This window comes from Mesocricetus auratus, unplaced genomic scaffold, assembly GCF_017639785.1.
Source record: "Mesocricetus auratus isolate SY011 unplaced genomic scaffold, BCM_Maur_2.0 Super-Scaffold_100007, whole genome shotgun sequence".
Taxonomy (NCBI): Eukaryota; Metazoa; Chordata; class Mammalia; order Rodentia; family Cricetidae; genus Mesocricetus; species Mesocricetus auratus.
The window spans coordinates 10,051,069-10,076,871 of NW_024429191.1; the positions used below are offsets into that span (position 1 = coordinate 10,051,069).

The following is a 25,803-nucleotide window of genomic DNA, read 5'->3' on the forward strand; positions in this document are numbered from 1 at the left end:
CACTGTGGGTACCCAGCTGCCATCCTTGCCTGTGGCTAGAGTGGCTGTGCTTGAAGACCCAGCTCTTTGATGGGGGTGGGGGTATCTCAAGGGAAAGTGTTCTCCCCTGTGTACCTCTGGCCAAGTGGACCCCAGGCTTGACACTCAAAGCATTTCTGCGACACTGCTGTTGTAGCTGGTGACCCACTATCCTGGGATACAGTCATTTGCTTGGCCATACCCAGTGTGACTTGCACCAGCCTGGTGCCTTGACCTGAAGAGGGGCAGTAAGGGAACAGAGAAGAGACAAACACAGAAAAGCTGGGGGCAGGTGGGCTGCGCATGCTCTAATGGAGCTGTACTACTACTGAAGCAACCAGAACTTAGCCTGTTTATGACGTACAGCACAGAGGATGAGTTAGCCTGTCTAGGTAGGAGGAGTCTGTAGGTCTCAGAGGAAACATCTGAGGAGGAGGCTGCATACAGTTGCTCTTTTTTGCACACACTGGTCAAATGTTTTTAAACACTTGTACTGAATTCCAAGCCTGACCTCTATTGAAAGGCTTTGCCCATTTCCCATGGGTCTGAGGCATTATCTTTCCTTGATATGGTCATGTCTATGTCAACTATATACATTTACTCAGGACTTCATTTGCTCTTTACACATTCACTCAGGGCCTTCTTGGTTCCCCACACTAAGCAACCACATCTTCCCTACAGGTGATCTTCCAACTTCGTGCCAAACAGTGTGTGGCCTGCCAGGAGAGGGCCCATGGCACTGTCCTCCGGCCCTGCCAGCACCGTGTCTTATGTGAGCTATGTGCAGCCAGTACCCCTGAGTGTCCCTACTGCAAGGGCCAGCCCCTTCCATGGTGACCAGAGCCAGACCCATTCCTTCCCTGGTGAGCAGTGCAAAGGCCTCAGCATGCCATGTGCCACTTCAGTGTCGAAACTTGCCTCCAGTGCCACCCACGCCAGGATGTGAGTTCATGCCCACTGTCCAACGGCCTTTCATACTTTCTCTTCCCTACCATGTCCTACCAACGGTGTCAAGGTATTCTCAGAAAACCTTAGAAGCACCACCTGACCACCGCCTGTCTTCCTGGGCAGGTGGCATGTTTTTGGTGCCCCCAGTCCTGACACTGCTGTGGCCAGGCCAGGCCAGTGGGAGGTCAGACCTTGTCAAAGCACTTTGTAAACCGAGGAATTTAATTAGACATTATCAATTGTATAAGCTGCTTTCTAGGTCCATGTTTTTTAATATGCTATAACATGAAGCTTTATAAGTGTACTGTGAACTTGAAGTTTCCTATTGGTTTGTTGTTAACTCATAGTAATGGTAACTACATTAGATTTCATATTCTGAAACTATTTAGGAAATGAACATTTATCTAGTAGTGAAGAAGACCTAGGATTTTTACATTTTAAAATTAAGTGCAAACAAATAGTATTTATAAGCAGAGAGTGGTTATTGAAAGACACATATACATTTAGATGTTCTTAATTTTATGAAAGGAACTAATTTTCCTAAACATGTGCAGGTGCACATGTAGATGGAGTTTTATATTCCAGTATCACAGAGTGATATCCAGAACTCTGTCATGCACTTATGTGATCCGTGGCCACTTCCAAGTGCCTGTGCCTTGCAAAAGAAGTGAAGGAATTGGTTCATTTGGTTTTTTTCTTCTCCCTTGAAAGACAATTTCATGCTAATGAAAAATACAGCAAAGGAATCAGACATTCAGAGGAGTTCAAGATCTACTCGGGAAGGAGCTGTGTTCTGATGTCTTGTCTGTAATGGCAACGGTGCTTTGAACCCTGAATCGCCCGGGGCACCCTAGCTTGCTCTGAACAAAGGGGCTGTGAACTTGAGGCTTCAGTCTGCTGCACCTATGACCACCCTTACTCACCTCTGGCTGCTCCAGAGATCCCATCTGGTACCTGAGCTGTGCATCCAGTTATGATCAGAATCCAATCTATGACCAGCAACCCCAGCTGTGCTGCAGCTCACCGGTCAAGGCGGGGACAGCACCCACTCCTCACAGCTTGGGCTCAGGCCCATGGCTCAGAATTCTGCTGAGAATGTGTCTAGGGTGATGATTTCAGCCTCTACAGTAAGGACTGGGACTGTCCTGGAAATCTAGGGAGGAGACATCTGTCCAGGCAAACCCTGCCCTTGGTGGCAGACCTAGGCAGACAGGTTATCACACCTGCAGGTTCTGCCCAGGCCTAGAAGTGGTTCTCCTCTCCCATGGCTTTGCCAAAGACTTTTAATAGCATTTTTTAAGTGCAAACTGACTAGGTAAAACGTTTTTATCAGTGACCAAATTAGAATGTATTTAATATAGTAGGAGATCTAAAAGCATTTTTTAATACAAGACAAACTGGTAGAAAAGCTCTACCATTTTAAAGGAAGTGGATCCTCAACATTCCGCAGCTAGCCCACTACTTAATAAGGGAACTATTGACCTGGTTTTAGTGACTATTTTGTTTTTAATTATAGTGATAATGATTTATTAGCTCAGTACCTGGATCATGTGTATTTGTGCTACTGTTACCATGGTTTAAGATTGTTTATTTTTACTCATATTTATGCACTTGTTTCCCATATTGGCCTTTGGTCTGTGGTAACAGGACAATGTTTGTGACTGATATCTCATCTGGACATTTTCATGTTGTAACAGTTAAGCATTAAGCTTTAGATTGTGTATAAGCTACTCTGGTTAACTCTGCCGGGCTAACGTCCCAGGCTGGGGCTCGGGGCAGTTATGGGACTGCTGTGTGATAACTAGGGAGGCAGGCGGCAGTGCCCCCTGGGCCGTCCCATGAGGGGAGTTTTCCTGAACGTCTCTTCTGGAGTCAGACTGAGCTCTGAGATGTGCAGCAGGAAGACCAAAGAAGGGCCCCTTCTCCCATCCTTCCCAGACCTCCTGTGAGCTACGGCTCCTAGGATCTGCGCTGGGTAGGAACGGCCAAGGAGGAGAGAGATGGTTTTAAGGCCTGTATGTGGGTAATGGAGGTGGGGCTATGGGTCTAGGAACTGAGGAACTGAGGTTCACCATTGTCCTGTTGCCTATTGTCTTCTAACTCTCTAGTGTTAAATATTAACAGTAAATGATGGTGTCAGAGTCTTGTGTACTTGGTTGGCAGACCTTCCCCCAGTATGGATGCGCATGTGGATTAACTTATGGAAGCCTTTGTGTGCATTTGTTTTCAGAAATTAGTTGAGAATGTTATGTGAATGGAATCTTCTTAACCCAGAAGGTCATATTTATAATACATACCCATTTACTTAGTGAATTGTTTAAAGTTGTTAACATTTGTTTAAATTTTTTTACTATAGCATTTATGCAATGGTTTACAGAATTCTTGAAGTTATTTTTTATCAGTATAAGACTAATTAAAACTTTGAAATTTATTCTGTCTGGGTGTCTGGGCACAACAAAGGCTGGCCAGCAGGCCACTGTGTGTGTCAGTGCCAAAAGCAGCCATGTCTCCACCACACCAGTTTTTGCATCCCACTGAGACCAACCTGGCCTCTGAAAAGACACTTGAGGCTGAGGGTGTTTCCGTTCATCTTTCCTGGCCACCTGGATCACAGGATGTTCCCACGTAGTCCTGGGTCACCCCGCAGCTGCTCTGAGGTAGCACCTATGGGGAGCTGCTGACCCAGGTGCTCAGAGTGGGTGGTTTCTGCCAGAATGGGTGGCCAGTGAGGACCTGCCCCCCCCCATAGCTTCAGGCCCCAGGGTGGCTGGCAGCTGACCAGGGCAGGCAGACCCACCTGTGGGCTGAGCGTGGGGGATTCCATGCTGGTCTAGCAGACTGGTTAGTCTTTGTACCTCCTGGGACAGCTCTGAATGTGCCTGGACAAGAATGTCAGCCCAGTCAAACCCTGGTGGGGCCTACTAGAGTAGGGACCCCTGTAACCTTTCCCCTGTCCCCAGACTCTACCTTTCTACAGTTGTCCAGGGTCTCAAGCCCCAGGCCCTGGGAACCTCCTGCCTGTTGCTGGGTGGGATGAGTTTCTCCTGGGACCTTTAAGTAGCCAGCATCCTCAAAAAGCACCCTCAGCAACTTCCTGTAGCCCTGAAGGTGGAGGAGGCAGAAGGAGTACCTGGTAGAGTACGCAAGGGGACACCCACTGAGTGTAAACCCACCTGCAGTGTGATTAGCTCGTCTGCCAGGTCCTGTTCCATCTGGTCCCAGCGCTGCTGTAGGGCCTCTGGCAGGGTTGGATACACTACAGACCAACAAGAGCCAAACATTGCAGAGCCTCCTACCCACCCTCTTCTTCCCTGGACCCAGCCCTACCCAGAGGCCTACCTAACAAAGAGTGGGGATGGCAGACGAGGGGTGTCTCAAATGTCAATGCATAGACACAGGTGCTTGGCTCAGACACATGGGCCAGTCGGTTGATCTTTCCACAGGTGAGCTCCACCTGGGAAGAGAGCTTCAGTGACTGGTGGGGGTGGGGTAGCTCCCTACCACCCACACCTACTACGGGCCTCACCTTGCTCTGCCTGCCCCGGGAGTGGCAGGAGTCCCCATCAGTCATCCACATGCTTTTGAAGGTATTGTTGGTGATTTCCCATTCATGCCAGATGCTGGGGGCAAGACGGGTGGCAAAGCAATGATGTGGGGGCCTAGGGAGCAGACTAAGCACTGCTCCCCTAGCTCAGCTTACCCAAGGATACCGCTGTATGCGTTCCAGCGGAAGGTCTGCTCATGCTGGGTCACGTTGTGGAAAGGGCAGAACTCATACTTGTACCTGGGGGCACAGGAGCGTGAGGAGCTCTGCAGAACAGGCCCATTCCACCCACCAGCCCGGCACTCACGTTGACTCCACTAGGCTGAAGCACTTGCCAGCAAGTCTGAAGAGATGCAGGGGCCCTGGGGGAGAACACAGCAGTTCAACTTCAGTGTAAACCTCTGTTACCCCTAAAGCTAGGAGCTAAGGTAGGCAGGAGGGCACTAATCATCAAGGCCAAAAAGCTCCAAGCTCCTTTCCCTATGGAATCGGGAATGGTCAGATGCTGGCTGACCTAACCCCTAGGGACTGACAAACCCATCTCCAGATCACAGAACTGGTTATCTGTGGCAGAGCTCCCATGCCTGTTCCTGTGAAGGGGGGCCCTCAGTGTCTGTCTAGGATCCTCATTACTTTCCGTAACCTAGTTGCAGACTGGGAGCACAGACCCATTGGCAAGATCGTCCACTAGCCAAGAAAAGTAGGGCTCTGTGTGTGTGTGTGTGTGTGTGTGTACACATGTGTGCAAGCATGCTAGTGTGATTTGGGGGATGTTAAAGCAATGGCCATGTGGCAGCCTCAGGAAAATAGAAGACCTGACCAGCCCAAAGCTTAGGGCCAGTCTGCAAAGATTGGCAGAGTATTGTTTTTTCAAAAGACCAATTTTCAAAGTTCAGAGTGGTAGCCGTTACACCATGGGACCTACAAAAGACCAAATTTCAGCAAAACCCAAAAGGCATACAAAGAAACAAGAACACATGTTCCATTCAAAGGAGCATTAAAAATTCATAAACCAGGTCGTTCGTGTGTGTGTGTGTGTGTGTGTGTGTGTGTGTGTGTGTGTGTGTGTGTGTGTGTGTCACACACCTTTGGTCCCAGCACCCTAGAGGCAAGGGCAAAGGCTGATCTATAAAGTGAGTTCTGGGAATGCCAGGGCTATACAGAGAAACACTGTCTTGGAATTTTATTATGTATCAGTGTTATGCTTGTATGTAAGTATCTGTACCACATGTAGTGCCTGTGGAGAGCCTCTGGAACTGGAGTTGCTGCCATGTGGGTGCTGAGAAGTGAACCTCAGTGCTTTGTAAGAGCAGCAAAGCCTCTTAACCACTGAGCCATCTCTCTGTCCCCTGATTCTTGAGTATTGCCATTTTTTTGTTACTACCACTGAGATTTTTTTCTTCTTTTTTTCTATTCTTTTTACAAGACAGGGTTTCTCTGTGTAACCCTGCTGTCCTGGAACTCGCTCTGTAGACCAGGCTGGACTTGAACTCAAGAGATCCGCCTGCCTTTGTCTCTTTAGTACTGGGATCAAAGGGTATGTGCCACCACAACTGGCTGAGACTTAAAATTTTCAATTCAAATTTTATATTATTTAATGTGACTACCATGAGGATTTAGAATTTTTAAATTGGTGTGGGGTTTAGTAGCATATGCCTTTAATCCCAACACTCAGGAGGCAAACAATTAGATCTCTAAGTCTGAAGCCAGTCTGGTCTACAGAGTTGAGTTCCAGGCCAGTGAGGGATACACAGTGAGACCCTATCTCAAAAATGAAAAATTAGCCAGGCAGTGGTGGTGCACACCTTTAATCCCAGCACTTGGGAGGCAGAGGTAGGTGGATCTCTGAGTTCAAGGCCAGCCTGGTCTACAGAGCGAGTTCCAGGACTGGCTCCATAGCTACTGAGGAACCCTGTCTCAAACAGACAAAACAATCACATGTAGAAAGGATTGCTTCCTATACAGCTCCCTCTGGCCCAGCTTTATAATTCAAGTTTCTGATCACATGTTCAAACTGGCTGCTCACAGACCCACATGTACAGTTTTGTTTTGTTTATTTTGGTTTTGGTTTTTTGAGACCGCGTTTCTCTGTGGCTTTGGAGGATGTCCTGGAACTCACTCTTTGTAGACCAGGCTGGTCTCAGAGATCCGCCCACCTCTGCCTCCCAAGTGCTGGGCTTAAAGGCGTGTGCCACCACTGCCCAGCTCAGTCAGTTCTCATGAATTGATCTTTTTCATTGTAACCTTGGCAAGCAAAGTGGTAGCATGGGTCTTTCTCATCCCTGAGTCTCTAGCTACTTTATAAGACATCTTCCTTCCTGTCTTCACCCAGCTACTGTGTGGTATCCTCTCAATTCAGGTTAAATGACTTCACTTGGTGTTTCTGCTAGGGCAGCTCTATTGATTCTCCTGCAGGTTTTGTTATTTAGAAAAATAACAAAATTGAGAGAGTATTCTAGGGACTCAACCCTAGAGCTTCAAGCATATATTCTGGAGTTCTAGTGCCTGTGGCTTCTCCTAAGAAATGCACCTTAGCCGGGCGGTGGTGGCGCACACCTTTAATCCCAGCACTCGGGAGGCAGAGACAGGCGGATCTCTGTGAGTTCGAGGCTAGGCTGGACCGACAGCCTCCAAAACAATACAGAGAAACCCTGTCTCATAAAAACAAACAAACAAAAAAAAGAAATGCACCTTAGCTCTGGGGTCAGACAGGCTGAAGTGAAGGAGTGGAACAGACACACTCTATGAGTTGTGTGAGAAAAATAAGAACAAAAGTTGCAGCCGGGTGTTGGTGGGTTCACGCCTTTGATCCCAGCACTCGGGAAGCAGAGGTAGGTGGATCTCTGTGACTTCAAGGCCAGCTTGCTATACAGAGTGAGTTCCAGGGCAGCCAAAGCTACACAGAGAGGCCCAGTCTGGAAAACACAAAACCAAACAAACAAAAAGTTGGTTCTCTGAAAAGATCAACAATCCTGACACTTGAGAAGCTGAGTGTAGTGGTTGCGTGCCTGTAATCACAGCACTGAGGAGGCTGCAGCAGTAAGGGTGTGTGGTACATTCCAGTAATGGGGAGATGGCTTATTCAGGCCATTAGTTGTGCAATCATGAGGAACTGAGTTTGGGTCCTCTGCACCCACATAAAAAGCTGGAGAGGCAGGGTGGTGTCTGGGGCTTGCTGGCCAGCTAGCCTAGCTGAATCCTTGAGCTTTAGAGTTAGTGAGAGAACCTGACTCTCAATAAGATGGAAAACAATAGAGGAAGACACCCAACTTTGACCTCTGGCTTCCACATGGCGCCCACATACAATCACATAACATGGCCGGGCGTTGGTGGCACACGCCTTTTTAATCCCAGTGCTCGGGAGGCAGAGGCAGGCGGATCTCTGTGAGTTCGAGGTCAGCCTGGTCTACAGAGTGAGTTCCAGGACAGCTTCCAAAGCAATACAGAGACACCCTGTCTTGAAAAACCAAAATAAATAAAAATAAACGTGCAGTACTGGGTACCTGGCTCTTCCTCCTAGCCAACCAGGGAGCTATAAGCTAGTTTGGAAGGGCTATGGAGGAATTCCCACATCTTTTTTTTTTTTTTCGAGACAGTGTTTCTCTGTGGCTTCGGAGGCTGTCCTGGAACTCGCTCTTGTAGACCAGGCTGGTCTCGAACTCACAGAGATCCGCCAGTCTCTGCCTCCCACGTGCTGGGATTAAAGGCATGCACCACCACCACCGGCAGGAATCCCCACATCTTATGCCACCTCCTCATGCACACATTCTGCTCACTATATAATGGTACCAGGTCTTCAAACTCCGATGTCTATCAGGAACATCCCAAGCAGAGTCATCCCATGGAAAGGACTTAAGATTGTGATGACAGCTGAGCCCAACTGGTTCACTGCTGGAGGAGACGGGTAGATGTTCCCTGCCTACAGCTTCAGAGGCTGCAGCCATGGGCTACCTCTCCTCCAGGGAAGCAATAATACAAACCAGCATGTCCAGCACACCTCAGATAGAGTGCAGCCCTCAGCTAGCCAAGGGCCATCATGCTGACCAGCCCTGAACTTCCTTCAACTGCTATGTCCTGCTCTCTTTAGTCCTCCTAGGATCTCAGCTCCCAGCTTTCCTATACAAAGGATTTTGATTTTTCTGATGCTCTCTCCACTCCCTTATATCTAAACTGGGCTAAACACACCTGGAGTGGACTCACACCCAACACCCCTGCAACTCCTAATTAGTCTAAGTACCTGTGGGAAGTGGAGACTTGAGGACCAGAGTCAGAAGCCAGCGATGAGGCTCATTGCTAGAGCGCTTGCCTAGCCCTAGGTAATCGCCGGCAGGGGGTCAAAAGGGGGTTGCAGTTCCCGTATATACTCCCGAACATTTAAACCCTCACAGGTTGACAACTAAATGCATGAACCTCCAGTGAATACATTATCGGAGTCCTTCATCCAAAGAATCCTATGCTGCCGCCCCCACCCCCAGTCGAGGGCTTTCGCCCCCTCGGTCAGCACCTCGGTCAGCTCCAGTCTCCCTCCCGCGCTTACCCGACACCGGCGAAGGCTCCCTCTTAGGTTGAAGGCGATTTGCCTGGGGCAGGAACGGGTTATTCAGCCTAGGGGACGGAGAAAGTCAGAGGAGCCCGCCACGCCCGGCCCCCAAGCCGCCGAACCGCGAGACACTCACCCAAATGTGTTGGGTTCCTCCACCACCTTCATCTTCCCGGCACATGCCGGCACGGGCCCTGCGGAGAGCGAGGCGATGAGCAGGGAACAGAGGCGCGGGAGACGCCCACGCGCGGAGGGGTATGTGCGCGGAGCCACTGACCGCGCGCCGCGAGCCCCAGCAGCATCAGGAAGCCGGCCAGCCGTACCGCCATCGCTGCCCGGGTCGCACAGTCACGTGAGCGACAGCAGGAACTCCGTGCACTCAAAACCGGAAGCTGTACGAGCGCGCACGCGCACACTACTTGAACAAGCCCCGTGGCCGAGTTTTCAATCTGGGGCTATGGGCCGCAAGAAGGCTGCGCGCGGTTCCAGGACCGAGAGCGGTCGTGTTCGGCGTCCCCCCGGCCGCCCTCTGGATGCTTTCGCCGAGGAGGTGGGCACTGCGCTGCGCGGTGAGTTTGGGGGCGATCGGAGCAACGGGTCGGGCTTGGAAGCAGGCGCTGAGGACCCGACCTTCTCTTTCTCTCCCTCTCTCTGCAGAATCGGTGCAGCCTGAGACGGCCCAGGGCCAGGATGGCCCGGGCCCTGCGGCGCTGCCTTGTGCCCTGGCTATGTGGGAGCTTGGCCACTGCGATCCCCGGCGCTGCACCGGCCGTAAACTGGCCCGCCTGGGTCTAGTACGGTGCCTGCGCCTGGGCCAAAGATTTGGCGGTCTGGTGCTCAGCCCCGTAGGCACTCAGTACGTGTCTCCTGCAGACAGGTAGGCACGGGAGACCGGGGAGGGATCGGAGTGCCCTCCCCATTATCTTGACCTTGTTAAACAGCCCCTTATGGAGGGTATCATTTCCTTCAAGCCTTGCTTACTGGTCTTGGATGTCCACGCCTTTTCATAGAGCAAGGCTTAGCGTGTAGAAGAGCCTAGGAGAAAAAGTTAAGTAAACATTGTCCAGCCAACCCCCAACGACTGCCTGTAAGCTTCTTAGTGAGGGCTCTTTGTACCACTGCAGTAAAACATAGATTGGAAATACCAGAATATCTCATCTGTAGTGAAGCCGGTCTCCAAAAACATGTCTTAGTTGGGGCCCTAGAACCTACCCCACACTCTCTGGCAGACAGCTGGTGGCACAGTCAGGGATCGCTGTCATAGACTGCTCCTGGGCCAGACTGGATGAGACACCCTTTGGGAAGATGCGAGGGAGCCATTTGCGGCTCCTGCCTTACCTCCTGGCTGCCAATCCTGTAAACTATGGCCGACCCTGCAGACTTTCCTGCGTGGAAGCTTTTGCTGCGGCTTTCTGCATTGTAGGTGAGTTTCAGGCTGGCAGAAGCCTGGCCTGGCAGTCTGGGACCTGATTGTGTCCCAAGGACTGTAGTTTCTTCTGGCAGATTTTGAGCAGGGGGACGTGAGGCGAATTTATTGGGAGCTGTCAGGACAGCCTTTGGTTTCCGTCCCAGTACCCACATATAGTTTTGACCTTGTAAGCTGAGGTAGAGGCAAGATGGACAGCTGTCTTCCCGGGATGGTGTGTGGGTCGTCACTGTCATAACAGCACTGCCCCAAAAGTCTTTGTTCTCAGCATCTGAAGGGAATGCAGCGTTCAAGGAGAGGCCCCAATGGAGACCACATAAAACATAGGGACTAGCGTAGTAGGACTATGTCTCAGCAAATGAGAGGAACCTTGGGGGCTGAGGTGGTGAGAGCTTCCTGGGTGACAGGAAGGGGTGGTGTAGTTGTGCTCTCTAAAGGGTCCCTGGTATTATTATTATTTTTTTGTTTTGTTTTTTGAGCTATATTTTAAATCTTTGTTCTGCCAGGCTTTTCAGACCTTGCTGCCGTTTTGCTTCAGAAGTTTAAGTGGGGCAAGGGCTTCCTGGACCTGAACCGACAGCTCTTGGAGAAGTATGCAGCCTGCCGTGGCCCAGAGGAGGTGCTGCAGGCCGAACAGGGGTACTTGGCTAGCACCAAGGACACCCCTGAGGAGGAGGAGATTGGTGAGGCCTGTCATGGTCGGGAGCCCCAGGGAAGCTGGGAAGCCCATCCAGTCTTTTGGCGCCAGTTTGGCTCTGTCCTGAAATCACTTAAGAGATCACCTTCCTCTCTGCTCAGATCCCTTTGATGTGGACTCCGGGCGAGAGTTTGCAAACCTCAACAGGCCTGTGGCCAGCACCTGGTAGGTCCTGTGGATCCACACTAAGTGACGGCTCTAGCCCAATGTGCTCCTGGAGCCTTGACCCAGCTCCTCCTGCCTTGTGGGCGTGGCTTTCTGAGAAAGGCCTGGTAGTGATTACAAACTATAAAGCAGCTGCCTGCTGGAAGGGATTGGCTCAGAGCATCCCCTGCTTGAGGGTCTATGGTTGAGTGTCATGGGGAAGGTAACCTTGTACTGGCCTGTGTCTATACCAAGGTACATCCCTCCCTTCCAGGCCAACCGTGGACGTGGATGACACTGATGAGTCTGAAGGCCACAGTGAGGGCTCTGGGGAGGACAGTGAGTGTGAAGAGCAAGAAGCTGGGGCTCATGGAGGAGACAGCAGCTGCTCTACAGAGGCAGAGACAGGACAAGAGGCTCAGGCCAAAGACTCCACTGGACTCTGGAAAGAAGTCAAGAGACAGCAGAGAGACTGAAGTTTGCAAACACATACATTATTGAAGCTGGTGTGCATCAGTCCAGAGGTGGCAGTGGGACCAGGGAATGGACATGCCTGGTGGACAGTTCTGCAATTCTGTGACAGTCTTGTTTGGAGTCCTGCCTTAGAGCTCTGGATAAAGTCAAGAAGGACAACCCCCATCCCCCCATGAGTTCTGTTGCTTTGTACTTAGCTAAGGGTTGGGGAAGTCTACCTGGGTGGATCTGGGCTATAAGGTGGTCACATACAGATGTGTAAAAGGATATCTGACCAGCTAGCCATAGAGCCCTTAACCCTGATCTCCACCTGTGGGCAGTGTTCCTCTCCTCATGGTGACTATGGGAGAAACTCTCTTGGGCCCAGAAGCCAGGTGGGGACCAGAAGGGAAATAATCCTTAACTGGCCCCTTGCTCACCTGCTGTGGGTAGAGCATCTAAATCAGAAGAGAGAAGCTGCAGGCTGTAAACGCATTAACCTTCACCCTCTGCCTGGGGCCCTGGCAGCTTAGCTGCTAACGTCCTACCTTGTCTCCTGGCCTTCTTGCCTTTGCCAGTGGAGACCTATCCTGGGGGAAGCAGGGCAGGGCCTCTTCTACGAGGCCTCCCCCCATGGCACTGCTGTTGTGTGTCACAAATTTCTCATCTAGCCAACTGATGGTTACAGGGTGTGAACAGCAACATTGGCCTCCACCCCAGGCACCAGTACCCTCCACTCCCTAGTTGTGACCACAAATATCTCCAGATACTATCTAATGGCCTCTAGGGGGCAGAGTCCACTGACAGCATATGACCACTGCTCCAGGGAGGAGAGCCCACTAGTGGTCCCCCCACCCTGTGTGTGTCCATGGGCAGATGCTGGTAAGGTCCCTCTGAGTTAGCTTCCCTTAGTCAAGGTGGGGCATGCTCGGGCACAAAGGGTTCACAGCACACACCAAAAGACACAGCCAGACAGAAGCCACAAGGTTCAACCAGAGCAGGCAGGTCACATGGTGAGGGAGGGGCCCCACAGGGAAGTTGGTAGGGCCAGGCTGTGACCATCAGTGCTCAGAGGTCAGCCTCCATGCACTTCTCCAGCTCCTTGAGTTTCTTGACAAACTCTTGGGCCTCTCTGTTGGTGCGGCCTTCTAGCATCCGCAGTGCAGATCTCACTGTAGGTGGATATGAGGAAGCCAGATGGGCATGAGGAAGACAGTGTGGGCCAGGCCCACCACCCTCAACCCCATGGATTCTCACTCACCCTGGGCCCTGGGCCTGCGCAGGTGTAGTGTGATGGGCTGCCCGGGTCTCATGCCCCCTCCCACGTGTGGCCTTGCGATGCCACTGATACCACCTAGGCCAAGGGCTGCCTCCCCAGCAAAGTCATTGGTGGACAGCCAGTCGTGGTCCATAACCGTGAACAGCACACAGGCCCCGCGGCGGCGGCATGCCTCTGCAGGCACGGAGCTGTAGACAGGGCAGTCAGGAGCCTGCTGCAGCCATATGGCTCAGGCACAGGGCACGGCAGGCCAAGCAGGCACTCACAAGTGGAAGAGCTCGTCATACACCGGGTGCAGCGTCCGGGCTTTGACTTGGGTCCTCTGGCTGCGAACCAGTGGGAAGAGGTGCGGGGGGCCAAGCTCCACGATCACAAAGGGGTCACTCAGGCCTGGAAGAGACAGCGTGAGCCAAATGTCTCCCTTGCCCCTCACCCCTGCTGCCGCTGCCGCTGCGCCTCACCATTGGCATCCAAGGGCAGCAGATCTGCCGCGTGCAGCACCTCCACAGCTAGCCGATGCTCAGCTGCCTCATAATGACATCGGACAGTCAGGCGCCCAAACCGGTTCTGCTCCAGAGATCTCTGTGGGAAGGGCCAGTGGAAAAAGCCAGTGAGTGAAGCTGGGCCTCAGAGCAGGCCTGTGGGTAGGCAATGACGTCCCACCTGCTTGAGCTTGTCCAGGTAAAACTGCTCGATGCACTCTCGGGTGGAACATTTGTGGAGCCGCAGCTCCTCCTCCAGCCTCTGCAAGGGAAGCTGGCACTAGTAACTCTGGTCCCCGGCAGGGCAGCCAGGTGCCCTCATGGCCATCTGGTTTCACCAACACAAGGATGTCTACGACCAGGGCAGCAGGCTGAACTTGTTCCTGCAGAAGGCTCAGCTCACCCAAAAGCTCACCTTGTAGCTTCCATCCCTCAGGTTCTCCAGGGGCAGCCCCTGGCCCTCAGCATGGAAGAAACTGACCAGAGCCTACACAGGGAAAGAGGAGGGGCTTGTCAGAGCTCTGACTTATAGGTTTGGGGAGCACTAGGTCTTAGGAGGCAAGGCAAAGCCACTTCTCAAATCTGAGGCAGCTCAGACATCCCAGGAGGCCTGGGAAATGCCAGCGCCTGAGGCCAGACGGCTGGGGGAGCGGGTGTCCTGTGGTATTTGGGCCACAGGGAAGAGATGCTGGCAGAGCTGTGGAGTGCCCAGGCAGGCTTAGTATCCTACAGGGGCAGCAGGGAGAGGGCTTTGGGGAGGTGGACCTGGGAGCTCCTTGTGGCCCTACCTCGAGTGTAAAGTGGAAGCGCCCATAGAAGTCAGCAGAGACGTCTCTGTTGGCGCTCAGAGCCTGCAGGATGGCCTGAAGCAGCAGCTCCCAGAGGGCCTCCAGCACCCTGGAGGAACACCATCCAGGTGACTCCCTGGGCCAGCAACCACCCCCCTACCCCACTGCCTAGCTGGTACCTGTTCAGGTTCTCTTTCACCAGCGAGTCATTCAGCAAGGCCAGCTTCTCGTCTAGGTACTTCAGGAGTGGGGCTACAGCCTGTAGGCAGGAGTCCTCAGGGCTGGCCAAATGATGTCAGCCTGCCCCTGGCGTATATACGCACTCCCTGCTGGTTCCCTTCACTTACCTCGTCATTCTGAATAGAGTCGGGGGACAGACTGATGTGTTGTACATACTTCCTGATGTCTGCCACCATCTGAGAGAGGGGTGGTGCTCAGAACAAGAGTGGGAATTCAAAAACAGTCCCCACACGAGCACAAGTCCCGGGCACCACCCCTCTGCCCACCTTGGAAGTCAGATGTGCTGTCACAGTGTGGGCCTCCCTCTGGAGGTCTTCATCCAGGGCCTGAATGCAGCTGAGCAGAGGACGGGGCAGGACTCCCTCCAGCCCATTGGCTCCTTCAGGCCATGCCAGGCCTCTTAGTGCCTGGCCCGAAGCTCTGCGTACCAACTCTACATTGTTGAGCACCACACAGAGCTGGGAAGGTATGACCAGAGGCAGCTAGACACCTGGCAAGGGAGTGGGTGGGTGACCCCATCCAACCACCTGCAGGCCTCACCTGACACCCAGCCACTCACCTGTTCACTCACTGCCTCCCCAGCAGCCCCTGGCTGGGTGTCCACCTTCTTCCTCAGCAGTTCCGTGTAGAAGACGGAGGCCTCACACATGTCCTGGGGCAGAGATGGGCTGGGAGCTTGGGACCCTGCCCCTGCCCCATCTCCTGATCTACTCCCCACATATCCTCAGCCCATGTACCTGGCTGAGTTGAGTGCCTAGCCCCTGGGCCTGGGCAGGGTCAGGCCAGGCCAGGCGGACCCAGAGCTCCTGGATGTGGCTAAGGCAGAGGCTGGCGGTGGCTGCAGAACTGCTGTGTTTGGAAGCCGCATCCACAGGCTCCAGCTACAAAGGCAGAGGGGGCTGATGTTGCAGGGGTACAGGATGAGGCAGCACCATGCAACTGCGCAGACACTCACTGTGTCGACATCCACGGCTCCCTGCAGGCGCCACTTGGCCTGGTCCCTCAGCACCTGCAGCCAGAGCTTCACAGCTGGCAGAAACGGGGTGTGGATGCCAGCCAGGGCCAAGGAGCGGCTTTCCCTGCAGTGGACACTCGCTCAGAGCCCATCACCCAGAGCTAGGTCTCCAGGTTCAGAGCTAAGGGCATACCAATTCCAGGCAGGGCACTCACCGTCCAGGAATGCAACTCCAGAAGCGCTGGGTATCTGCCAGGGTCAGGTAGAGCTCAAAGAGCCCTGAAGCCACCTCTAGGTTCATCTTGGGGCTCAGCTCCTCTGTCAGCACCCATGCCTCCTCAGCCACCTGCCTCAGATGGTAGGATTAGGCCACTGCCAAAGTAAATCTATGGACCCTCTTAACCAGGGACTTCTCCCTGGTCTCCAGTACCCACAGGCACCCAGGGTAAGGGACTCCCTCCTCACCAGACGTTCCAGCTGCCGGAAGGTAAGGGTGAAGAAGTCCACCTTAAGGATACTGCAAAGGACATGCCTCAGCCACCCGTTTCCCACCAGCCAGCCCAACCATCCCAACCCAGCCCATTCTGGCCTTGTAGCAGCATCCAGGGGAAGGGCCTACCCATGGAAGAGGCTGGCGTAGACCCCATAGCAGGACTGCAAGTCCTCATAGATGATGTCTGCAAGTTCAACAAACCCCGCTAGGCGCTGCGGCCCTGGCTGCAAGAAAGTCAGGCTTGGAGTGACCGGCGTACCCCCCGAATGCCCTGTGTCCCCGATGCATACCACCCAGATCCACACCTGCTCTCGAGGACTCTTGGTGTTCAGGAGCTGGTCGTACCACTCACGGTTGCCCCGCTGTAGCAGCAGCCGGTAAAGCAGCACAGTGGATTGAAGGCAAGAGTCAGATTAAGCAGCTGTGGACAGGAGGGCCTGGCAGGGGCCGAGAGAAAGAGGCCAAGATGGATGCAGACACACCTTCAGGGCAGCAGCAATGTCCATGTTGAGCTCTGTCTCAAAGGGACAGATCTGGAAAGCTGGCTGGAAAAGCTGCAGCTTCTCAAGGCACCTGGCGGGGACAGTCAGCTGAGGAGGCCGCTCCAACCCCAGCCCCGCAGCCTCCAGCCCTTCCGTGCCACACCCACTTCAGCAGCAACTCCAGGCGGTACACAGCCGTGCTGTTGGTGGCAGGGAAGTAATCTCGGAGCTGGCGCAGCAGCCTCAGCCCAAACTCCGAGAAGGCGGAAAAGCTGTCAGCTAGGCTCTCCTCCTGTAGGGAGCGGGTTCTTCGGTCAAGACAGGGACAAGGTCTAAGGCAGCTTTGCCACAGACACTAAGAAACCACTGCTTCATGTAGCTAGCCCAGTCCCTTCCCAATTGCCTGTCCCACTCTCGACTCGCACAACTCTCCCCTCACCAAGCCTACGAGTCACAGCGAGCTCCTGTCCCCTCTGCTCCATACTGCCCGTGCCCATTTGCTCCTGCTGCTCAGACCCTCGCCACCTCAGCCCAGGCTGACCTTTGTGGCATCCTTCCAAAGTTATTCCACTGCCACCACCATCGCCATACTGCACGGCACTCTCTCCCATGTCACATGTTTCATGTTTTCAAACCCTAGCGGGGCAGGTCTCTGTCCCTTGGCTCCCAGTGAACTCTTTACCAATAGCACAGAGACCCAAAGCCATGCCCGTGCCCACCTGTTCCTGGGGTAGAGAAGCCGCCTCCTCCCAGTGCGCCTGCACATCTTCCAGCAGCCCCAGCAGGTAGCCATAGTCCAGGGTGCGCATCTGATGGTGGCGGCTACTGACCTGCCAGTGCCTATCGGAGCCCAAGCTTGTGGTCTGCTCTTGCATAGCAGGTCCCAACCCACAGCACTGTCATTTCCCGTGCTCCACCCACTCACAGCCTTCTCACAGGCTCTACCCACAAGGCCACCCTGCCTACTCACAGCACTGCCAGCTGCAAGGGTGACAGATTACTTTGGGCTCCATGCAGGCAAAGGATTGTGGTCCCAGGCCCACTAAGCTCACCACGCCAGTTGCTGGAGTTTGGCTGGAGAAGAAAGCCAGGGTAGGCAGAGGTCAGAGAGCCACTCCATCCTGCTTTGGGCCCCTAACTCTACTCAGCAGCCCAAGGGCACCCGCTACCTCCTCCACCCGATGCTCAAACCGCAGCACACGGCTGAGAAGCAACAGGTAGGACAGGAAGCCCGAGCGTCCACGCTGACTCATAGCAGTGTCCCTCTGGAAGGCAAAATCTGAAGTCTGTCATCAGTTCTGCATGAGCCCTGCAGGCAGGGGTGCAGATGTGGCTCCCATAGCTTCTCACCTGGGTGGTGATCAGCTTGAGGACCAGGTGGCAGTCTCCCTGCACACGGGAGGCACTGGAGCGTGGTTCCAGCTTAAACCAGCGGTCAGCACCTGCCACAGGCACCTCCTGAGAGGAGCGGGGTGGGAAGGTGTAAGACTCAAGATTCTGCCCCTTCTCCCTCCCACAGTCATAAAGGGCTCAGTGGAAGGGTGCTTTCAAACCCCAGAAAAGACTAAACAAGACAAGTTACCCTCTGGGACCCTGTGGAGAAGGAAATGCTGAGTAGGTGCTCAGCGCAGCCCCCTCCTCCAGCCCCAAGAGAGCGGGATGCTCTATGGGAATCACGGGGCACTACCTCTGGAGATGCCCAAGAGCTCTGGGGCAGTCCCATGCACCCACCAAAGATCCTAATCACCCATGCACACTGGTTAGATTCCCTAGGTGACTCTGTCCCATCCCTCACCACACACCCTGATAGGGATGTTGAGGCATCCCAGGAAGTCATCAGTGTGGTCCTCGGTGGGCCCTGATGTACCATTTGCACGGGCTGACTTGACAATCTGTTTGAAGTATCTGGGCACAACAGGGTGGACAGCAGGGTGGTGTCACGCTGGCCCCTATGGCTAAGCTGCATGCAGGTCTCCCCACCTCCCTCACCTCATACCTGCTCATGCCCTTCAGGCCAATAACTTCATTCAGCTTCCGGCATGCTTCTGCCAGGGTTACATCGTCATCGTGGTCCCTGAAAGTGGAAGATGGTTTGGCTGGAGTGCCCGGCCCAACTCTGACCCTGTCCCCCATTCCTTCCCAAACCAGAGGTGCCACCCCCACATGCCCCGCCAAGCTTAGGGCCCTCTACCAGATGTCCAGGTGCAGCTGGTCCGTGTTGACATCCTCAATTTCACTGCAGAGAAGACAGAGAAATGTCTATGAAACTCCCAGACCACATCTAGCCAGGGTTCAGGCAGAGAGATGTCCAAGAGCAACAGGTAGTGGCCATTTCTCCACACAGACTGCTGGGCTCATATCCTAACCTCTACATGCTACCAGCTATGTGGCCACAGGGGCACAACATTTGCCTATGGGTCTTGGAAAATGTATGTGTCACCAATCCCTCATAAGAGTTGCCTAGGGGCAGCAACGAGTGGTCATCATTTGGGGTATCTGGCTATCATCAGGATCCTTACAACAGGAAGTGCTCCTTCCAGACAGGATTCAAGGTGCTGCTCTTGACCTCCGTGACCTGGATACACTTGGCAGGCAGGGGGCTGCTACGCTTGCTGCCCTTGCGGAAGCCAAAGCGCTGCTCCTTCTGCCCGCTTGACTCCTGTGGGGCACTGGAGGCCGGCAAGATGCCCAGCATGCAGTATGGGTCACTGAAGCCTGAAATGCAGCAGCTGCCTCAGCCCTCAGGTTCTCCACTGTCCACAGCTTCCGGAACAGCTGCCAGGACTATGAGGACCGGCCAGATACCCACTCACCATTGGGGTCTTTAGCCAGAAGGTTCTTGGCACGCATGACAGAGACTTTCAGGGCATATGTGGGAGCCTGCAGACAAAAGGGCACTGGGGGACTTGACAGGACTAAGCCTCTTCAGCATGCATGTTACAGTCCCCACTTTTCCTGCCACCATGGCATCCCTTCCTGCCACACAGGCACTGCTGCTGGCCAGCCAACACCTGCCTGAGTGTGCACAGCCTCACCTTGGCTTTCTTTACACGTGTGATGGCCTCCATGTGTTCCTCAGAACTGGTGCCAAACACCTGTGGGTGGTGGGCAGGTAAGTAGGATCCTGGGAAGGGGTTGGCGCTGTCATGGGAGTCTCAAGAAATGTGCACAGGGAATGTCCCTCTGTCCTACCACATGGAAGGCCACTGCCCAGCACACAGAGGAGTGAGCAGGTGAGGGCAGGGCACAAATGGAGTTTGTGGAGAGCAGGGCAGGGACAGGATACTTCAGAGCATAACCCAGTGGGGAGGGAACACACCCTCTGACTACTCCACCCTTCTCTGAGTACCAGTTGGACCTCTCTAATCATGTCTGTATTATCTGGCTGCGTCCTCTGCACATGCCTCTTCTTGTCTAACCAGGTCTCCACACACTGTGGGTATTCACCAATGTACACTGGTGCATTTTGTGTTGTCATCCAGGGGATAATGGCCCCAGTGAGTGTGTGTGAGTGTGCGTGCGTGTGCATGTGTGTGTGTGTGTTTACAGGTACACAGACACATCTCAGTCCACCCCAGAGTAAGGCAGGGTGGGTGGGGCCCAGGTGGGCGGGTTCCTTCTCACCTGCTGAAGGTACCTTAGCAAGACCTCCTCGTCATCTACCTGGTCGGGGCCCATGGTGCCTGCCCGGTGGAGGACTGTGTATAAGGCCTCCTCGTAGAGCATCTCCACCTTCAGGAAACAGGCCCTGAGCTCCCAGCTCCCAGCAAAGCATCTCAGCCCCTGCTCTACCCTCCCCAAGCAGCTCCTCCCACCACTGAGTAGATCCCCAGCCCCTGCTCCTGCTCACCCAACTGCACCACCCACCCACCCACCTGTCACCAGACCATGGGCCTTACAATCCTGGAGAGAGGAGTTACAGTCACTCCCTGGGCTTCAACACCCGACACCCATTACCTCCTCCTGGGTCAGGGTTCTCAGGCCACGGTTAGGGTCCACAGGCTCAGCAGGGGCTGGGGAACCACTACGCAAAAGAACCTGTGAGGGAGCATGCCAGGTGACGGTCTGTGAAGGTAAGGGCCCTTTAGTCTGCAGCTGCCCCCAAGGCCCTCTAGCTGGCTGCGTGAAGGTGCTCCAGGGAGATCAGAGGTTTGAAGTGAGGAGTCAGATAGGGCCTAGGACAGTAGCCTATGCTGAGTAGCAGTCCCTAGCCCATTTAGAAATGGAGTCCTACCTCAGGGCACGGCAGGCCCTGTCTGCCGTCCCCCTTTTTCAGGATGAGGCGCATGTGGGCGAAGAACTCCACACCATCTCCGGGTTTCCTGGGAGAAGGCCTAGGTCAGGACGCAACTCAAGGCATCATGGGTTACGGGGACAACCACAGTGTTCCTGGCCTTGAGCTCAGACCCTCCTGGTCCCCCTTCCCGTCCAAGTGGATTCGCACTGGACATGAGTGAGCAGGCCAGCTACTGAAGGGAGGCCAGGCATATGTGCCGTGCAAAGTCAGCCCTAGGGTACCCACCAGGCTCCTGTGGGGGGCTCCTGTGGGTTCGTGCCTGTGCTCTCAGGTTCCTGTTCTGTCTTACGGCGGAAGGAAGGGCACACCTGCACCTGCCTGAGAACGCTGCTCTTGATGTCCAGCAAGGTTGACATGGCCGCCACCTGCAGCGAGCACAACATCACTGTGTCTGCCGCCTTATCACTGCACTGCTCAAACTAAGAAAGAGGGACTAGAACCACCCTGCATTGTGCCGAGTGCCTGGAGGTGACCTACGGACTCTGCTGCCACACTGGACAAGTGACCTACTAGCCCTTGTGTCCCCTGTACAGTGGCCCTGGGACGTGGTGACAGATACCCTCAGATGGGAGTGCCAGGCAGTGTTGGTTCTCTGTGTCAAAGCACTGCTGGGACCTCAGTGAAGACAAGTGTGTTCTGCTCCCATGTCCAAGGCCAATGTCCCAGCTGAGCCCCAACCACCGAGGGCAGTGTGACAGATGTGTGTTTCCTGTGTCCTCACCAATACCCTTGTCCAATTGGAGCCAGGACAGATACTACCCAGGTCTTCTTCACAAGAGGCCAAAGCAGTGAGACAAGGCACTAGCCTGTGGTTTGGCCTTTAAACCCATGAGTCCAGGGTAGGGTTGGCACCTGTCCCTGAGGCCAGAATGCCCAGGAGGGAGCTGCTCTTTGGTTCTGACAGGCATTTAGCACAATGTAAGGGGCCAGTACCCCCCAATCAGTAAAAAGAGCATGAAGCTCACGTGTCCCATTTGGGGAAGGCTGAAAGTGTTCGGCTGCATTCCAAGCTCCCTGTCTACTAGTCATTGAATCAGCTGCCTGCCTGTTGCTGTGGCAACCAAGATATCCTGCTGCGTCCTGCATCCTGCCAAAGCGGCCTGGATGTCATCTCTGGGAGAGTGGTCTTTCAAACTGCAAATAGAGTCTAGGACCAGGCTGACACTGACTCAGACCCTATGGCCTCCCCTCAGCCATTCTACTCTGAACTTGAGGTTCAGGGGTGGTAATGTATGAACTGAACACATCTGTAGCTCTGGTAGGTGGCTGGGTCATCAGGGATCACAGTGACAATTCTGAGACTGAATACCAGGAGGGCACCCTTCTCTTTGGGGTGATGGACTTAGGATCATCCGAGAGTCTCTGCTTCTCTTATGTTTGATGAGTTCCCAGACCCCACCTACCTACATTAGGGGGGAAGAGCTAGTGATATCCACATCTTCATAGCCTTCAGTAAGGACTTTACTCTGCAAACCCCAAATTGAAGGGTAGTGTGGCACCTGGGACACCGTGGCCTTCCATCCATTTCCATTACACCACCCTGTCATCCCCCACCCTGGGCCACACTTCTGGGCCTGGGTCCCCTTTCTTTCCTGAGAAACACTGTCCCCTATCCAGGCCACCTCTCTCACACAGCACCCATCCCTTGGGGTCCGTCTTGCTAGCTGCATTAACAGTATATATACATATGTCAGTGCCCGCCATCCACCACAGGACACTGGCACTCATATATCCAGTTTCATTAGTCCTTCCTAGCAAGAGGAACTTGTCACTCCCATTTCATAAGACGGGAAATGGACTCCACAGCAGGTTCTGCTCCTGGCCCAGGGTCTCAGGGCTGGTCTGAGGTTGCAGAGCTTCTTTCTGTCAGAGAGCCTGTCTGTGGTGAGCAGCTCTCTTACCTCTGTTCCCACTATTCCCATTTGTTCAGGCCAGCACTCCTCAGGGGTGCTGCATTCTGACCCCTTTGCTTCAACCAGTTCCTATCTGGGGAGACCCCAGAGCTTCAGACGGGAAGGAGGTCAAGTGACTCTGCACCGAGGGGAAGCTCCACAAACCTCCTCTCAAATATGGGGGCCCAGCAAGCTTTGGTCACATGTCACCAGTCATGAGGTCCCAGGTACCCAAGTGTCATAGGCCCAGCTCCTCTCTAACTAAAGGGAGGGGCTGCCCCCCACGCCCCTGCACTCCAAGCCAGGAAAGCTGCTGCTTCTTGAGCTGTTGCCAAGGCAACCGTCAGCTGCATCTATGTGTGACGGGTCTACAGGGACTCGCAGTTCCAGAGACAAATGTGACGCAGAAGCAAAGTAACCTGACGGTATAGACGCTAAAGGATGAACCCCTGCCCTGGCTCAAACAAGGGAACAGGTGTGGCCTTGGGAACCTGCCCAGGGTCACCACCAGCAGGTGGTATCCTGGGATTTAAGGCTCTGCTGTGCAAACACTGTATTTTCCTGTGGTGTCCTGAACTCGGGTTCATCTGTGCCCCCCCTCGCGTCTGTTGCTAGGATGAGGCCAACAGCAGTGTGTCAGTATCAGTCTCCGTAAGAGCTGGCTCATCCTGATGCCCAGAAACTGCCCTGGTCCCCGTGGAAACCTCAGGCTACCTCAGCAGCTGTTAAGTTCTAGCCCAGGCCCTAGAGATGCCTGTCAAAGAGGCCTTTGACTATGCCCAGCCAGGGCCCTCATTATTTACCGCTACCATCACAAGCATTTGACTACTGCCCATGGATTTCTGGAAACGTCAACCTGTAGAGGGCAGCAGTGAGCTTAACGGCAGAGCTACCCCAAGCCCCACCGTCTACACCAGTCTTTCTGGTGGGCATGGCTCAGACTCTGTCCTCTATTTCACTGTCTCTCCTGGGCTTGAATAGTAGCACAGCAGGATGTACCCACAGCCTTGCTCATACACAGTCACTAGGGCCAGAGTCAGAGCTCCCAACTGTCCAGTAAACAAGGAAGGACCGTCCAGGAAGCTCTTTCCATATGAATTGGGGGCTAAGTCAAAGCTAGTCACCTCATTCCTGTCTGTGACCCGGGCAAGCTGTGCAGAGACAGGGTTTAACCCAGGACTCCATCCTCAACTGTCATCTACTAGCCAGCCATTTGGAAGCCAGTGGCAGTGAGGCAGAGAATTTAAGGGCAGCTAGGAGGGGGTGGAGGGGTCTTTCTAGGCTCCCAACCCACAAGAAATGCTAGAGTGCTGAGGACGCTTTTATGCATATGGACCTCTGGAAACTGAGACAGATTAATGTGGTAGGGTGGCATCCTGGGGTCTCCCCACCTGACCTCTCAGACCCTTCCCAAGTCTTCCTGGATTCCCAGATCTCCCCATGGTCTCAGAACATCCCTGACTTCCCCTCTTCTGTATAACAGTGGCCTAGTACAGCTCATCTGGTCTACCAGTTACACATGCTGCTCAGGCGTTTATTCCTCCCTGATTTCCCAAAGAGGAACCAGGGGATCTGCACTTTGATCTCTATAAGTGAACTAGAGCTTCTCCAGTCAAAGGCCAGCAGCGGCAGCTGGTGGATGTTCTCCACCCCCCCCCACTGAGAATGGTCCAGGAGCCTTACCTGCTACTTACCTGTCTCTGTTGAGTTGTTCCAGATAGACTGTTTTTGGTGATGGAAAGAGGGGATTGTGGTTACCCTCCCCAGTTCTATTGCGGTTTCTCCCCCTGGAAGGCAGGAGGTCCAAGGGGAATACGTGTAGTGTGTGTGTGTCTGTCTGTCTGTCTCAGATTCTCTGTCTCTACCTGTCTCTTTTTCTCCGTCTCTTTCTGCCTGACTCTCTCTGTCTCTGTGTCTCTGTCTCTCTCTGTTTCTGTCTCTCTGTCTCTCTGTCTCTCTCTCTCTCTCTCTCTCTCTCTCACACACACACACACACAAACACACACAACGTCAGACCCCAGACCAAATGGTGGGGCCCGAATTCCTGGCGACCAAGGAGAAACAAGGCTTACCCTGGCAGGGATTTCAGGTTAGTAGGGGCAAGGGTCTCACGGTCGTCGAAAATGGGAGGGACGCGGGCGCTGGGGGCCGTTTTCCTCCTGCTAACTTGATGGGATTCAGTCAGCTGGAAAGGCTTCAGAGAAGCCCCGCGGGGCGTCTCCGAGGGCCCCAGCACCTTTCAGTCAGCGGCCTCTACTGGGAAGAGGGGTTATAGTCAGGTGGCTCAGCAGCGGCGACCGTGGGAACCGTGGTAGCAGGTGCGCACTCTCTGGGTCGTGAGGTCCCGCCCTTCAATCCTCCCCCGCATTCTGCAGTGCGGACCCAAGGAATCTTCTCGGGCGCTCAGAGCCTAGGACGCCTCCCGTGCGACCCCGCCCCTTTGGGCACGAGCGGCCTCAAGTTTCCCCAGGGCCTCACTTTCCCGTTGCCCCTGACGCCTTCAATCCCCAAGTGTAGAAGCCAGGGGGCCTGCTCCCGAGGGGGCTGTCGCATCTGTCCGTCTGTCTGTCTTTCTGGGTGGGTGGGAGGCAGGTTAAGCCCCGACGGCAGTCTGACGGCACCTGGCAGGAGTTACATCACTCACCGTGGACAGGGGCTCGGGGGCCACAGGGTCGGGGGTCCCTGCTGGCGTCGCTGTCGCACTGGCTGGGGACACCAAGGCACAGCGACCGACCGCAAGCAGCCGTGCGCACTGGAGACTGAGCACTGCAGAGCGGGCGCGAGGGGCGGGGGGCGCGGGCGGGCGGGCGGGCGGAGGCGGGGCCTGGCCTCGTTTGCTGGTCAGAGGTTCCAGCCCTGTCCTCCCCCACCCTGCGCGTCTGGGGTCGGCAGGGGGTTTCTGCCCACCTGGTGCTGGCCTGAGAGCCCCTACTGCGGGCTCAGGGCTTAGTAACCCACAGGTGGGTGCAGAGAGGGGCGCTCGCTTGACTGTGCTAGCCCCTCCATCATCACTACCACCCCGCCCTTGAGGGAGGAGGCTGTCGCGGGGTCTCCTTCCCAGGACTGCAGGGAAGAAGCTACAGTCGCCCAAAGGAAACACGAAGTGCCTGGGTTTCTTGAAGTGC

At 54.3% G+C, this 25,803-nt stretch overlaps 4 protein-coding genes across 13 annotated transcripts in view; 2 read left to right on the forward strand and 2 right to left on the reverse strand.

The window, feature by feature from the left end:
- Unkl (unk like zinc finger) overlaps window positions 1-3,397 on the forward strand; it is a 43,113-nt gene extending 39,716 nt beyond the window's left edge. For all 6 annotated transcript variants that reach the window (XM_005081577.4, XM_013121700.3, XM_040748323.1 and 3 more), the window contains one exon: window positions 700-3,397. In XM_005081577.4, coding sequence (XP_005081634.1) covers window positions 700-855 — 156 coding nt within the window. In that variant the 3' untranslated portion in view covers window positions 856-3,397. The remainder of the gene's footprint in view (window positions 1-699) is intronic.
- Window positions 3,380-9,445, reverse strand: Gnptg (N-acetylglucosamine-1-phosphate transferase subunit gamma). Its single transcript, XM_005081579.4, has 11 exons — window positions 9,328-9,445; window positions 9,187-9,244; window positions 9,048-9,115; window positions 4,818-4,872; window positions 4,667-4,750; window positions 4,493-4,586; window positions 4,306-4,420; window positions 4,140-4,222; window positions 3,934-4,068; window positions 3,764-3,845; window positions 3,380-3,672 (listed from the first exon to the last, which is right to left on the reverse strand). The coding sequence occupies exons 1-11, from the start codon at window positions 9,377-9,379 to the stop codon at window positions 3,575-3,577; spliced, it is 924 nt and encodes a 307-aa protein (XP_005081636.1). The 5' UTR covers window positions 9,380-9,445; the 3' UTR covers window positions 3,380-3,574.
- A 9-nt stretch (window positions 9,446-9,454) lies between these two features.
- On the forward strand, window positions 9,455-11,956 carry Tsr3 (TSR3 ribosome maturation factor). Of its 2 annotated transcripts, none has more exons than XM_013121723.3 (6): window positions 9,455-9,619; window positions 9,708-9,927; window positions 10,280-10,473; window positions 10,983-11,159; window positions 11,275-11,338; window positions 11,592-11,956. In XM_013121723.3, exons 1-6 carry the CDS (start codon window positions 9,508-9,510, stop codon window positions 11,791-11,793), a joined length of 969 nt encoding a protein of 322 aa, XP_012977177.1. In that variant the 5' UTR covers window positions 9,455-9,507; the 3' UTR covers window positions 11,794-11,956. The 2 variants fall into 2 exon arrangements, with proteins under 2 accessions (XP_012977177.1, XP_040604260.1); XM_040748326.1 differs by having other exon boundaries at window positions 9,488-9,600.
- Baiap3 (BAI1 associated protein 3) lies at window positions 11,791-25,455 on the reverse strand. 4 transcript variants are annotated; one of them, XM_013121719.2, is made up of 35 exons: window positions 25,323-25,455; window positions 24,751-24,934; window positions 21,012-21,151; window positions 20,724-20,811; window positions 20,447-20,527; window positions 20,114-20,221; window positions 19,525-19,584; window positions 19,303-19,369; window positions 19,009-19,204; window positions 18,681-18,725; window positions 18,486-18,563; window positions 18,292-18,394; window positions 17,840-17,947; window positions 17,659-17,754; window positions 17,460-17,563; window positions 17,209-17,329; window positions 16,657-16,781; window positions 16,490-16,580; window positions 16,313-16,369; window positions 16,134-16,231; window positions 15,980-16,031; window positions 15,730-15,860; window positions 15,515-15,638; window positions 15,297-15,440; window positions 15,119-15,211; window positions 14,826-15,017; window positions 14,667-14,735; window positions 14,499-14,578; window positions 14,320-14,428; window positions 13,947-14,018; window positions 13,713-13,793; window positions 13,511-13,631; window positions 13,316-13,439; window positions 13,032-13,237; window positions 11,791-12,942 (listed from the first exon to the last, which is right to left on the reverse strand). In XM_013121719.2, the coding sequence occupies exons 3-35, from the start codon at window positions 21,140-21,142 to the stop codon at window positions 12,839-12,841; spliced, it is 3,459 nt and encodes a 1,152-aa protein (XP_012977173.2). In that variant the 5' UTR covers window positions 21,143-21,151; window positions 24,751-24,934; window positions 25,323-25,455; the 3' UTR covers window positions 11,791-12,838. The 4 variants fall into 4 exon arrangements, with proteins under 4 accessions (XP_012977173.2, XP_012977174.2, XP_012977175.2 ...); XM_013121720.2 differs by having other exon boundaries at window positions 24,751-24,931; window positions 25,323-25,438; XM_013121721.2 differs by lacking the exon at window positions 24,751-24,934 and having other exon boundaries at window positions 25,323-25,438.
- Window positions 25,456-25,803: the final 348 nt, after the last annotated feature.

Bases quoted from the DNA above. Each gene is read 5' to 3' on its own strand.
- Baiap3 (XM_013121719.2), bottom strand. From the start codon at position 21,142: ATGTCAACCTTGCTGGACATCAAGAGCAGCGTTCTCAGGCAGGTGCAG. The intron at 19,370-19,524 runs GTGAGGCTGTGC...TTTTGTCTGCAG, and splicing joins CACGTGTAAAGAAAGCCAAG to GCTCCCACATATGCCCTGAA. The intron at 15,861-15,979 runs GTGAGGAGGGAG...CATCTGAGGCAG, and splicing joins TCCGGCAGCTGGAACGTCTG to GTGGCTGAGGAGGCATGGGT.
- Tsr3 (XM_013121723.3), top strand. From the start codon at position 9,508: ATGGGCCGCAAGAAGGCTGCGCGCGGTTCCAGGACCGAGAGCGGTCGT. The intron at 11,160-11,274 runs GTGAGGCCTGTC...CTCTCTGCTCAG, and splicing joins CCCTGAGGAGGAGGAGATTG to ATCCCTTTGATGTGGACTCC. The intron at 11,339-11,591 runs GTAGGTCCTGTG...CCTCCCTTCCAG, and splicing joins AGGCCTGTGGCCAGCACCTG to GCCAACCGTGGACGTGGATG.
- Gnptg (XM_005081579.4), bottom strand. From the start codon at position 9,379: ATGGCGGTACGGCTGGCCGGCTTCCTGATGCTGCTGGGGCTCGCGGCG. The intron at 4,873-9,047 runs GTAAGCGCGGGA...GTTCTCCCCCAG, and splicing joins GGAGCCTTCGCCGGTGTCGG to GGCCCCTGCATCTCTTCAGA. The intron at 3,673-3,763 runs GTGGGTCTGCCT...CCATTCTGGCAG, and splicing joins CCCCCACGCTCAGCCCACAG to AAACCACCCACTCTGAGCAC.